The sequence below is a fragment of the Seriola dumerili genome, unplaced genomic scaffold (genome assembly GCF_002260705.1).
Source record: "Seriola dumerili isolate Sdu_G_001 unplaced genomic scaffold, Sdu_1.0 BDQW01000432.1, whole genome shotgun sequence".
NCBI classification, from domain to species: Eukaryota; Metazoa; Chordata; class Actinopteri; order Carangiformes; family Carangidae; genus Seriola; species Seriola dumerili.
In genome coordinates this window covers 1523926-1536795 of record NW_019174687.1, presented here as the reverse complement: position 1 = coordinate 1536795, position 12870 = coordinate 1523926, and the positions used below count along the sequence as shown (strand labels likewise).

The following is a 12870-nucleotide window of genomic DNA, read 5'->3' as shown; positions in this document are numbered from 1 at the left end:
AAAGCCTTTATTTTGAAGTGAAGCTGTAGATGTATGATAAATTCCTCTTTTCTTTTTCCTCCTCACTCTCTGTCCCTCTCTCTCTCTCTCTCTGTTTGTCAGGCCTGAAGCAGCATGGAGGAGTCTGACCTGCTGAAGGAGAGGCTCCAGGCCATCACTGTAACACTTCACTCTGTGTCTCAACTCAGTATTGTAGCCATAGCTATCTGCTGCATTTAATTAACCCAAACAATGAATGTTGGAGAATTAAAACAGTGTGTTAGGGCCACATTGAGGAAAGAAAAATCTGAAATTTCAAGAAAAAAGTCATAATATTTCAAGAATCAAGTCGTAATTTTACAATAAAGTTAAATTGAGAGAATGAAGTTGTGATTTTAGGTTGTGTGTTGTTGCTGAGTCTGTTCTATTGTTGGACAGACAAACAGCAGCTGCCAGAAACACCTTGTTTGATTGGTTGATGTAATATTCCTATATCCCTATTCTTTTTTCTCTATGAATTTTACATTATGAATTATGAAATTATTAACAACTTTTTTCTTGAAATATTATGACTTTTTTCTCGTAATTTCAGATGTCTTTTTTTTCCTCAAAGTGGCTAATACTCTGTCGTAGAGAATACAGTAGAACAGAGTAGTAATCAGGGAAGTGTATTAATAATATTATCTGCATCAGTCTGTGAGCTGTAACTCTTCCATTTGTCCTGCTGCATTAGGAGAAGCACCGTATTCAGGAAGACATTAGACAGAAGAAGCTGGAACTGGACACAGAGAAACTCAGATTTCAGCATCTGAAGGTTCAACACACACATTTATCTGTCTGAATAAATCTATGAATGTCAGCAGTGTATTATCTCTCTGAGTAGGAAGCCTGCAGTAATCACTCTGTCCATCTGTCTGTCCACACGTTATCATTAGTAGTCTGCTCATGCTCCACAGTACTGAAGCCTGTGTCTATCTGTCAAACAGAAAAAAGCTCTGAGGGAGCGGTGGCTCCTACAGGACTCTGCTTCCCACAATGCAACAGACTCACCACGGCATCAGAGCCTTCTGTCTGACCAGCAGCAGACCAGAGCACTGCAGCTGAATATCTGCAGGTACAAAACACAAACACACACACACATTTACCAGTCTGACCTACTGGACCTGCTGCTTACCTGCTGGTCTCCTCCCCCGACCAATCAGGATCGAGATGGAGGTGGAGGCTCTGGAGCAAGAGGAGTCTATGATTTCCACCAATGAGAGCTTCATACTCAGCAGACTGAAGGCTGTGGAGAGAAGTCCAGAGGAAATCATTAAGGTACACACACACACATGCACACACACACACACACACACACACACACACACACACACACTGTACTGTACTGTACTTCTATTATGTTGCTCTGACACTCATCTGCATTTTTTCCAGGAGGCCCAGGAAAACTTTGTTCCTGGTGAGTCATCACATTTTTTTCTGGATGTAACAGAGACCAAAGATGAATCCATGTTAACAGGTTTGTTTTCTGTCCCACAGAACCAGTTCAGGTCACCACAGAGATCCCCAATGTCCCAGAATCCCTTTCTCCGCTAGCCAATAATCACATTGAGCTCAACACACCAAAAAAGAGTAGGATCATTTTTACACGTTTTTGTGAAGTCAATCAAAGCACAGTGTATAAGTTGTGTGTGTTTAGGTTCAGTTCAGGATTCATCCTGCTGTCCTGTAGTTTGTAGTGGTAAAACTGTAAACTGGTGTTTCCAGTGTCAAACACTGGAAATTTGAAATGTGTGAAAAGTTTGTTGCATTGGATTCCAGGGACGACCCAGTTTATCTCAGGGCCATTTCAGACCTGGTAGTGAGAGAGAGAGAGAGAGAGAGAGAGAGAGAGAGAGAGAGAGAGAGAGAGAGAGCAGGGCATGTAGGGGTTGAATGAATTACAGCTATGAAATCAGGTTTTATCCATTTATATATATATATACATATATATATATATATATATATGTATATATATGTATATATGTATATATATGTTAATAGTAGAATATTTTGGGTTAATTATAAACTGTGTTGGATTAATCAGACTGAGACAGAGGACGTCAGTAGAGTAGTTGATCCTTCGATGTGGCCCAGGACACATTCATGTTCACGCTGTCAAAAGAATGTGGACACGTGGTCCACTCCACCTCTGAATGTGGTCTGAGTGATCCGATCTCAAATGCGGCCTCAATGCGTCTTGGGTGTGTTCACACCTGTCCACTTGTGATCAGATCAAATGTGAGCTAACCATGCTAGCATCTAATGGAAGCTGCACATTCTCTGGCAAAAATATGAGTGTGTAGAAGATACTGAGCTGATAGATGATTGTTGTTGGTATGGACCTGAACCATATGATCCATTGGAGTCCACTGTGACAGCTGAATTCAATTCCTGTAGAGATACAAACTGATCAGATCCACTGTTCAGTCAAACATGGTGTGAATTTTAAAAGGTTTTTTTTAGGAGATCAGTTTGCAGGTTCGTTGTGCAGTTTGGGACATAACAGAGAAATGAGTAGACATAGTGCTAAAGCACTAATGAAGGACGGGATACTTTTGGTGGAGGTAGATTTGTTAAACCCAATTTTGAGAACCATTACCAGAAGAGTAGCAGATGAACCTGTGGAGGTCAGAGGTTATCATGGTGGTTACATCAAGATATGGTATTTGACCACTGTGAACTGACACGACCTTCCTTCCCTCTGTGACTCAGCTGTGTTTGCCATGGAGATCAATGTGACCAAGAACCTGCAGACCGGGGAGAGCACCGTCCTCTCTACTGCGACTGTTCCCCCCGAGGAGGTACAGCCACACGACGGGCTCAAGGTTTACGAGGACAGCAGGAAGTGTGTCTACGCTCTGAAACCACAACAGGTATTATCATCATTAATAATAATGATGATCTTTATTTGTGTTGAACTTAAAACAATGTTATACGTAAGAAAACAAAAAACTAGAATCACCACCTCCTGGTTGTTTCCTCCACCAACCACCCAAGTTACAGGAAACATGGTCACAGTCTCTCCTTCCTGAGCTACAGTGTTAAATAATGACCAGAAGTGATTTTGCAGGACATGATGACGTCACAGTGAAGTTGACCTTTTGGATATGAAAGTTATCACTTAATTTTATCCTTACAGACTTTTGAGATAAATTGTGTCATGATTAGTGAATGAGTTTGTGAGTTATGGCCAAAAACATGTTTTGTGAGGTCACACTGTCAGAAGTAATAACATTCCCTCGTTCCTGATATATTGCATTCACAAGAATGCGAGATCACACCGACCTTGACCTTTGACCTTTTACCACCAAAATATAATCAATTTATCTTGAGTCCAAGTGAATGTTTGTGCCAAATCTAAACAAATTTTCTCTAGGTGGTCTTAAGATTCCACATTCAAGATGCCAAAACCATGTTTCGTGACATCACTGTGACCTTTGACCTTTGCCCACCAAAATGTAATCAGTTCATCCTTGAGTCTTAGTGAATGTTTGTCAGAAAATGATAAAAATTTTGGAAACAATACAAAGTAGATAAAAACAGACTGAACTTCTTATTGTTTGGCTCAAAGTTCCTCCAGGCATACTCTGTAAAATCCTCTACTATGATTCATATTTAGTTTAACATGGTTTTTCACACATTAAACTGGCCACACCCACCACCTGCTTGCTCCAGGTGGACAGGTAATAGAGCAGAGAGTATCAAGGTGGTTAAAGGAGTAAATCATCATCATCATCAGAGAGACTCAGCCACATGTTTGAGCCTCAGTCAGACCCAGACTCAGAGGAGGAGTCTGAGACCAGAATCAGAGACTAGCAGACTCATCAGAGCAGTTAGCGTAGTTAGCATCTTTTATTTGTTTATGTTGTTTGTTAGCTTGTAACTAGCAGTGGCTTACACAGTGTCAGTGGTTGTGCTAATGCTAACTATCTCTCTGTACTGACGGGTAGCCCCGTCCCCACAAGTTGACAGGATTGGTTCCTGAGGTTTGTGACGTATGGCTGGCTGTCTGAATCTGTGTTTATGAGACTGTCATTGGTTCACTGCAGTTCAAGGTGGAAGCACTCAGTCATGGTGTTGAGGATTATTTCACTCATCATATGTCTTGTATTTAGATCTTGGAAGGATGTGGAATTTATGGAGATAGAGAGTCATTGTCATAGCAATGGAAAGAAATAGATGATGTAAAATAAGTGTAAACTGTCTGATACTATGATCTGTCTGCTTTTCACATTAACCTCTCATTGTGTTCTCCTTATAATGACCCATACATCCTTTCTACTTTTAGGGGTCACATGACCAGACCTGTGTCTCTGAGCTGTCAGCACACGAGGTGGAACACCTCCTGAGAAGCGCCACAGTACATCGCCAAGTAAACTACCAAAGCTACCACCAAAACTCCAGCAGAAGGGAGGGCCACTGTTTCTACAGCTACCCAGATGACAGAGACAGAGTGGAGGGGTGTGAGCTCAGAAACCAGGGAGGACGTCATGGTAACCATGCCCTCAGTAACAGCACAGACTTCAGCTATAGGGAAAACTGGCAGAGAAAACCACAGGATGATTATCATTATGGTCACGAAGGAAACCATTACAGTAGGCAGGAAGAGAGACACAACCAAAGCAACCTGAGGGAAGGTCATCACTTTGGAAACAACAAGGGGTTGGGATTTCACTATGGCAACCGTCCCTACAGTTCTTACCAGGTGAGAAGCTGTCACAGTGTTCAGGAACATCGGCCTGCTATGCACCACAGCAACAGCTTCATCAGAAGCAATGGTAGGGTGAATGGAGTCAGAGCCAATGGCTGTCCTCCTCCCAGATCACATGACCAGGAAGCAGTGTCAGCCTACCAACCACAGCTCTGCTACACTCCAGCCAATTATATTCCTCTTACTGATTACATCAGTGTTGATGAAGAGGATCTTTATTGTTACCAACCCACTGCTCTGTACAGTGGCCCCACCCCCTCTGAGAGAGTGCCCTCCCCCATCTATGGGGACGACACCCCTTACACCATCCTTAATGCCATGGAAACCACTGAGCCAATCACAGCCATCTTTATGGGCTTCCAGACAGCACAGGATGACAGTGGGCGGGTTCAGGAATTTGAGGGCTCTTTGAAGGCCGAGCTGGTCATCCTGGAAGACAGTGAAGAAAATGATGAGGAGAAGAAGAGCCACACCCAGCCGGGGGTCAACAGCTTTTCAAAAGAAAGTGCAGCCAATGGAGGCTTGGGGCGTGTGGAGGCACATGGAGACAGACGGACAGAGAGACAGGTGAGACCAGGTATCAAAAGGATCCAGAAAAAACACAAACCCTGCTGTACTGTTTGCTAACGGGACCAACTCATGCATGTGTCCAGCTTCATCAGTCTGCTCACCTAACGATTAACTGCACAGACTAATCCATTTCTCACAGTGATGCTTGACATTAACTGAACTGTTGAGGTGCTAAGAGAATAAGGTTGGATGCTGGAATTCACGTCTGTTCTCTTATGAAACTGGAGACCTGATATCAACATCATGGTGCCATTCCTCCTACACAGGTAACTAGATAGGTTTACAATAGTGGGGACAGTTTGTTGACAAGATATTTGCATTATTCATAAGGTTCCAGTCATTATTTCCTGTGAGAACACTGAATGAGATGACTACAGGTAATGAAGGAGGGATCATTTATTCTCATCAACTCTGCAGCTCTTTGGTTTTATGTATCATTGAACTTTATATTTCTGTCTCACTGCTCTCATCTGATAATGTCTGTCCTCTTCCTGCCCAGCAGCACACAGCAGACAGACACAGGAAGTGGCTAGCTGGTAAACATTAGCTTAGCAGCTAAAGAATCAGATACTTTTCTCATGAGTTGGTGGAGAGTGAATTTTTAAATTCATCAGGTGGACACAAACACAACTTGACATACTGTAAATGTATGTGTTACTACATGTCGGGTGGGTGTATGTATACCTAATTATTTGCTAACATGTTAGCCTTAATGAGATTGTAAGTTGATATACCAGGTCATTTTTCAATTAATGCAGTTTAAAAGCAAAACTCTACCAGAAAATGTATCAAGTTTATATTATACTTTCGATGAATAAATGCATATGTAGAGCACAGCTCAACTGTTCTCCTGTGGTGCCCTCTGCTGGTGGCAGCATGCTGAGGTTGCCCAGTTCACAATAATGAGCAACTATAACTCATGCCTGATGCCTGAGTTTAAGCTAAAATTATTTTGAATTTTCATGAAATTTAAAGTGTTTTTCTAATATATTATATTGATGTGTACCATATACTGAAGTAGAGGATTTTATGGATTTACTCATAGAGAGTTTCCAAAGTAGGTTTCACAGGCAACCAGTGGTACCCAGAGATTCACGCTGTATTAATCCAACACAGTATTAGGGCCACATGGAGGGAAAAAAAATCTGAAATTTTGAGGAAAAAAAGTCATAATGTTACAAGAAAAAAGTCATAATATTATGAGAATAAAGTTATAATTTTAGGTTGCATGTTGTTTTAGAGGGGAAATATCAGAAGATTTAAAGTGAGGAACGTGGAGCATCCTGTAAAGTTCTACTTTAGCAGGTTTCACAAATAAGGAGAAACTTCATCTTTTGGCTCATCAGCATCAGGACATTGAAAAGATTGTGAAGAAACTGAGTCTATTCTATTATTAGACAGATAAACAGCAGCTGCCAGAAGCAGCTTTCACCTGTTTGGTTGATGTAATATTCCTATGACTTTATTCTTGTAACATTATGACTTTATTCTCAAAATTTCAGCTTTCTTTTTTTTCCTCAATGTGGCCGTAATACTCCGTCATAGAGAAATAACAGCAAATTCAATTATTTCAATTGACTAACACCGCCAATGCTAACGCAGTCCGAGAATATGCAAGTGTATTATGATTGGTTTAGCTACACAACATCAACATCAAAACTGATATCTTCACTAAGTAGGATGAGATGTGATGCAGTTTTCATTTCGGTGATGAACTCGCAATGAAAACCATAATTATGTCAAAGGCAGACTTCATTATTTACAGATTAAACATATACTCATATTAGCACGCAACCAAGTCAGTTGTTGTGAAGAACTTTTAATAGGGTGTTTTTTGTTTTGTCTAACCTTAGCTTTTGTCAAACTACTAATGCTTTTCAAATTTTTATACTAACTTCTGTTTGTACTGTACATACTGTATGTTTGAGTGCACGTCACATGAAACGCACGTGGATAGCGTGTAATGATGCTAATAAACAGGAGTTAAAATGGGATTTCATTCAAGAGAGCCAATAAAAAACAAATGGAGTGGTCACAGTTGTCATATTGATATTTAACGTGTGTTGACCTACACTAACTACCCATGACCGCCTGAATCATTTCAGTCACTGATGCTGCCTTCAGAGAGACTTCTGGGTCTGCTCCATCCACTTGAACTCAGTCATTCAGCCTGATGCTCCTTCTCTGTGTTCCACCAATGAATGTGGTCTGTCATCACCATCCCTGCACAGAAGACAGTCTCAGTCCAGACTGTTCTGGTCTGTGGTTCCCTGATGGTGGAACAAGCTACTGAACACTATCAGAGCAGGAGCGTCTCTCTCTCCTCAAGAATCTGTTGAAGACTCCTCTCTTCAGAGAGACCTCCTCCCCTAACACCTCTAACACCCTAACATGTCTAACAAGCTCTTACTGTAACTCTACCTGCACTTCTTCACCTGATCTCCTTCACTTACTAAATAGATGTAGTACTTACTACTTACACCAAGCTCTCCCACTGCACTGAAGCTTTAGTGATGTCCCCCACTGGTAAGTTGTTTTGTAGATAAGTGTGTGACAGATTAGTCAATGTAAATGTAATGAATGATCAAGCCTCAACCTCCGAGGCTGAAACATGAAGCCAACACTGAAGAACAGTGCAGTTCCACTAATGGCCACTAGAGTCTGGCTCCAACAGTGAGTCAATCCCCATAGACTCCCATGTTAAAATGTCCATCTTTACAGCAGACATAAACATCTTTACAAACTGGTACAAAAACATTTGGTCTCTAGAGCTCATTTCCTCCTTCATGACAACTGTTTATATAACTCACCTGTTTACATTTTATTAAGGTTTAAAGTTATGGATAATTGAGGGCGTGGCCTCTTTGAGTGACAGGAGGGTGAATATGCTTGCCACAAACCAACATGCGCCAAAGTCTCAGCTCCACATGCTCATCCTCAGCCCATTTTTTATTTTTGGATTAGCTGGGAGTTAGGGGCGGAGTTAGACACTACCAAGATGGCAATGGTGGAAGAGCTCACTCTGTGTTTCAGAAATCTGTGGATGACCTCACAGAGGCTATGTCAATCTTTATTTACAGTCAATGGTGATAATTCACAAAGTCAATTGAGTAACATGTAAAAAAGCATTCCACCTTAAAAGTTGCTGGTAGCTTTTGAGTGACTGAGTGAATTCAGTAATTTTTTCTCGAGTTTGTATGTTAACTAATAAAGATGAAGAAGCGGCAAAATATACTTTCATTTGTAGGAACAGCAGTCGTATGACGTCGTTCATTCAAGGGGCAACCTCAATGCACAGTTGTGATCGCTGTGAATAAAAAAATCATTGCACACATTCATGCGAAACAAATCCTCGACAAACCCAAAGAGGAGAAGCTGGAAAAGATATAAAGATATGTGACTGCATGAACACAGCTGACTGTCTCACTGCTACAACGGCTGTCTTTCTGACAGCATACCACATCATTGGAAAGGACCTTAACTCAGAAGAAATCAATTTAATAGAATTGCAGCAACTAAATAGGGTTGAGATTGGCAACGGTCTACATTCAAGGTACAGTGCTGCAAAGATCATCAAAAGATTTTCAGCCACATAAAAGAGATTAAAGGAAACATCTCTATAATAATTGACGAGTCCACTACCTTCGGTAACAGAAGCACATTGATAGTACGATGCTGCGTCAGAAGAGAATCTTAAACTTATACCCAGCCATTGTGACTTGGCACCGTCTAAATCTTAGTGGTGGGTGACTGTGTCTCAGAAGTGGCAGACGTGAACCCCTTCCAAAGTTTCATGGATGAAGATAAACCCTCTACAGAAGATCACCTCAAACCCAGAGGCAGCAAGATCTCCACTAGAAACTAACCAGCACTCCTGATAGACGTTGGGAGGCCAGCTTGTTCCACACTCTGGCTTGCAAAGAAAACTGTGATTTGACCATCATGTACAACGTCCAGAACGAATTGGCTCGTCTGTCTAAGAGCATACAGAACATCTCCATCACATACAAGTCCTTGAACAAATGAAAGACTCACCAGGCACAGAACTGTTGAGGCCCACATAGCAGCATCCACAGGTAAACTGGGAACAGTGGAGTTTGTTGACGATGCCAAAATTGTGAGCATCGACTGGAAAACGTTTCTGTCAAGTTGAATTAGCAACATCTGGAATCACGTGTTCAACCACAGACTGTAAATAAAGATGGACGTGGCCTCTGTGATTTAACCCAATTGGTTTTCTGAAGAGCAATTCTGAAGCCCGGAGTGGGCACTGTACAATCATGTTGGGCTGTCTCACTTGGAGAAAGTTTCATGTAGCAATTCTCAGTCTGCGATAAAGGCTCTTTGAATTAAATGCACTGAAATGTGAAAGTGTTGTCATGTTGCTTGGAGTCAGTGCTGAAGTGAAGTGTTCGGTCTTTTGTTTGGAATCCAGTTCTATTTTCTCATGTTGGAGATCGATCGATGTAAAGATAGATATATAGATATGATAGATACAGTATATAAAGTAATATATGTGCTGGGTTACCTCCTTCGCAGACTTGTTTACATGCAGGTAATAAAAAAGTTTTCTTCAGTGTTCAACAGGTCATAATCAACTTATTAGTTACATCACTAATCTGAGCATTAAATTCCACCTTCCATGTGCCTTCACTCTTACCTCATTCAGAAATTGGTGGAATGTGGTGGCGAACACCTTGTCAGACCACTTAGTTACTGAAAGGTGATGATGGAAGTTTTGACCAATGATGCCAAAAGAATTACTGTCGACCTCAGCTTTAATCAAAGGTGCTAGAACACCATCCCAAATCATTTAAGCCCTGCTTACAAACCTTTGTTACCGACTGATATTAACATCTCATTCTGTCTGTGTTGATTTAACCATCATCACAACACAACACTTCCTGACTGTGTGTCACATTAATCCTGTATGATGTGAATCAACTCAGATGTGCCTTCATGCTGGATATCAGCTTGTGTTAGTTTAAATTGGCACTGATGTTAAGTTGTGTGTGTGTGTGTGTGTGTGTGTGTGTGTGTGTGTGTGTGTGTGTGTGTGTGTAATATGCTGCTGACAGCATCAGGTTTAATAACATGACTGATAGCATTTGTATCATTGGCACAGACAGACAGTCAACATTAATCTGTCATTGAAGACAGTGGTGCTGTTGTTATTGTTCTGAGTCAGTCCATTGGTATTTAACATTAACATTTCATGTTTACAATGAGACTACTCATGAAAGTCAGTTACTGTTAATTATTGATGTTCCTGAAACTGGAAAAGTATAATGCTGCTTAAAAATTGTCAATGGAGATTTGAGCTGTTGTTGTGTCAGCAGCAGTCAATGAAAGAAATGTGACAAGAAGAGATATGGAACTGAGAGTAGTACATAGATACTGACCATGATAAGTTCAGCAAACTTACTGTTCAATTACAGTCCACACACCTCAAGAGAAAAGACAATTCTCAGCTCAAGTCTACTTACTTGCTTGTTCCCAGGTATTCAGCTGAATCATACAGTCTTCACAAGCAGATGAGTTTGTTTTGACAATACGATTCTTTTGTTTTTGTTTTCCCTTACAGAAAAAAACACATGAATTTCCCATGTTTTCCACATATATGACATACATGTTTCCTACATTTGAACACGTGTCACATGGTAACCATGGTACCATGTAGAGCACATGTGGAAAGCATGTTACCACAGGTTATAACATGTCATAAATACTGCTGAATGGCTCAGAAGTTTCACCATAACATTTTCATTTTGTGAGTACTGACAAACATGCAAATAAACAACAACAAACTATGCACATGGGTTTGACATGTAATCCCAAAGGTCTCACATGTAATCCAATAGATTTCATGGGTTTCACACATTACACCATGAAAATGTTCCAAAACCACATCTCTGGTGAGCCAGCACGTCTGTTCTATACATTCCTTGTTTTATGTGATTGTCAAGAGTGAGGAGGCAGGAAACATGGTTGCAGTCATGTGGCATGGACCTGTAGCTATTCGGCCACCAGAGCGCTCCAACAGCTTGAACAGCTACAGTTCCACAGCAGCAGAGCAAACTTAATCTACTGATGAAGACCTGGTGTTTCAGTCAAAAGATCCAAACCAAGCAAATAAGTGGACTTTGAGTTGAGACTGTTTGGACAACAGCAGTTGTCTGAACTGAACTGTTTTTTGTGCCATGTTTTTGTGTTTTGTGTCATTGTAGGAAACACACATAACAAAATATTAACGATGGTCCAGCTCTATTAACTGTGATAGTGTGACAGTGATGACCAACACAGGACAATGAGCATAAATCATTGATGTCACTATTAACACCTGTGTTCAAAATGCCTGATGTGCAACAGACATACTGTATGTTTACAGACCCACTTGTTGCAGAATCAACCTCAGCAACCTTTGTCTTGGTGGTGCTGCATGTTAATTGATTTAGTACATGAAGTTAATACATTTACATTTTTGTTTTCAGCATTGTTCTTTTAAGTTAGTGAGTCATCTCGATGCCACACTAATGACAATGTCTGTGTCTGTGTGTGTGTGTGTGTGTGTGTGTGTGTGTGTGTGTGTGTGTGTGTGTGTGTGTGTGTGTGTGTGTGTGTGCTGTACAGATGAGGTGTGAAGGAGGCGGGTCAGTCCACCTAACATGAAGCAGCTGGTGAGGTTGTTGTGTGCTGCTGATCAAGCTGCTGCTCAGCCTCCACCTTCACCTGCCAGAGCTTCTTCATTTAGCGCGCCTCATGTTCTGTCTCCTCATCGGAGGACGTGTGGAATAACTAATTATCTTCACGGTGTCTTTGGAGTTTAAATGAATTAGTCTGACAACAAATACTTTCTGTGTCACAGTGTCTTTTTTTGTTTGTTTTTTTAGGAAATATTTAAAAAATACCTTTTGTATGATGCTAAACCCAAGGGCATAATTTACCCCACCCCACCCCACACACACACACACACACTTTTACAGTTTCAGTTTTGCTTTTCTAAAATCTTTCTAACAGTGTCCTAGTTCTGTCCAGCTGTCACAGATGAGAGGAGGGAGCAGGACAAAAGAACAACAGCTATTACATCAGGTTTTTTTTAGGCCCTGGATTTTGTTTGTCAGGCCACAGACAGACTACACTGTTCTGTGGCAGAGCGGGGGTCATTCACAGCCTCAGAGGAAGATCTGTTCAGGACCGATCTTTAAATATTGACATTAATTACACAGCAATACTGACCTACATTTTAGCTAACATTAGCCACTATGAAACTCCTGGTCACACCAGACGGGTTGTTTGAGAAAAACCCGTGAATGCATTGAACTGAGGAAGAGTTTCCTTTATTATGATCATTTCTATTTTTCATTTGTAAAAGAAAGATTTATTTTATTTCTTCTCTCAAAGTTACACAGTTTCACTTTAATATTTTCTCAAAAAGATACAAGAACATCAGTCAAAGATAATCCTTTAAAGAACACAACATAGATCATATCAAGTTAAACTAAATGTGATTTTAAGTAAGGTTAATTAATTAACAATGCAGCAGTTGTTCATAGCATTTCTAATTCTATGTA

The 12870-nt window shown here is 40.8% G+C and overlaps 1 protein-coding gene across 1 annotated transcript; it reads left to right on the top strand.

Annotated features, from left to right (window-relative positions):
* The first annotated feature begins 114 nt into the window (after positions 1 to 114).
* On the top strand, positions 115 to 11382 carry LOC111233827 (palmdelphin-like). The gene is made up of 9 exons (XM_022761731.1): positions 115 to 159; positions 713 to 793; positions 966 to 1093; positions 1182 to 1296; positions 1411 to 1435; positions 1516 to 1608; positions 2731 to 2891; positions 4307 to 5296; positions 11266 to 11382. The coding sequence occupies exons 1-9, from the start codon at positions 115 to 117 to the stop codon at positions 11380 to 11382; spliced, it is 1755 nt and encodes a 584-aa protein (XP_022617452.1).
* The last annotated feature ends 1488 nt before the right edge of the window (positions 11383 to 12870 follow it).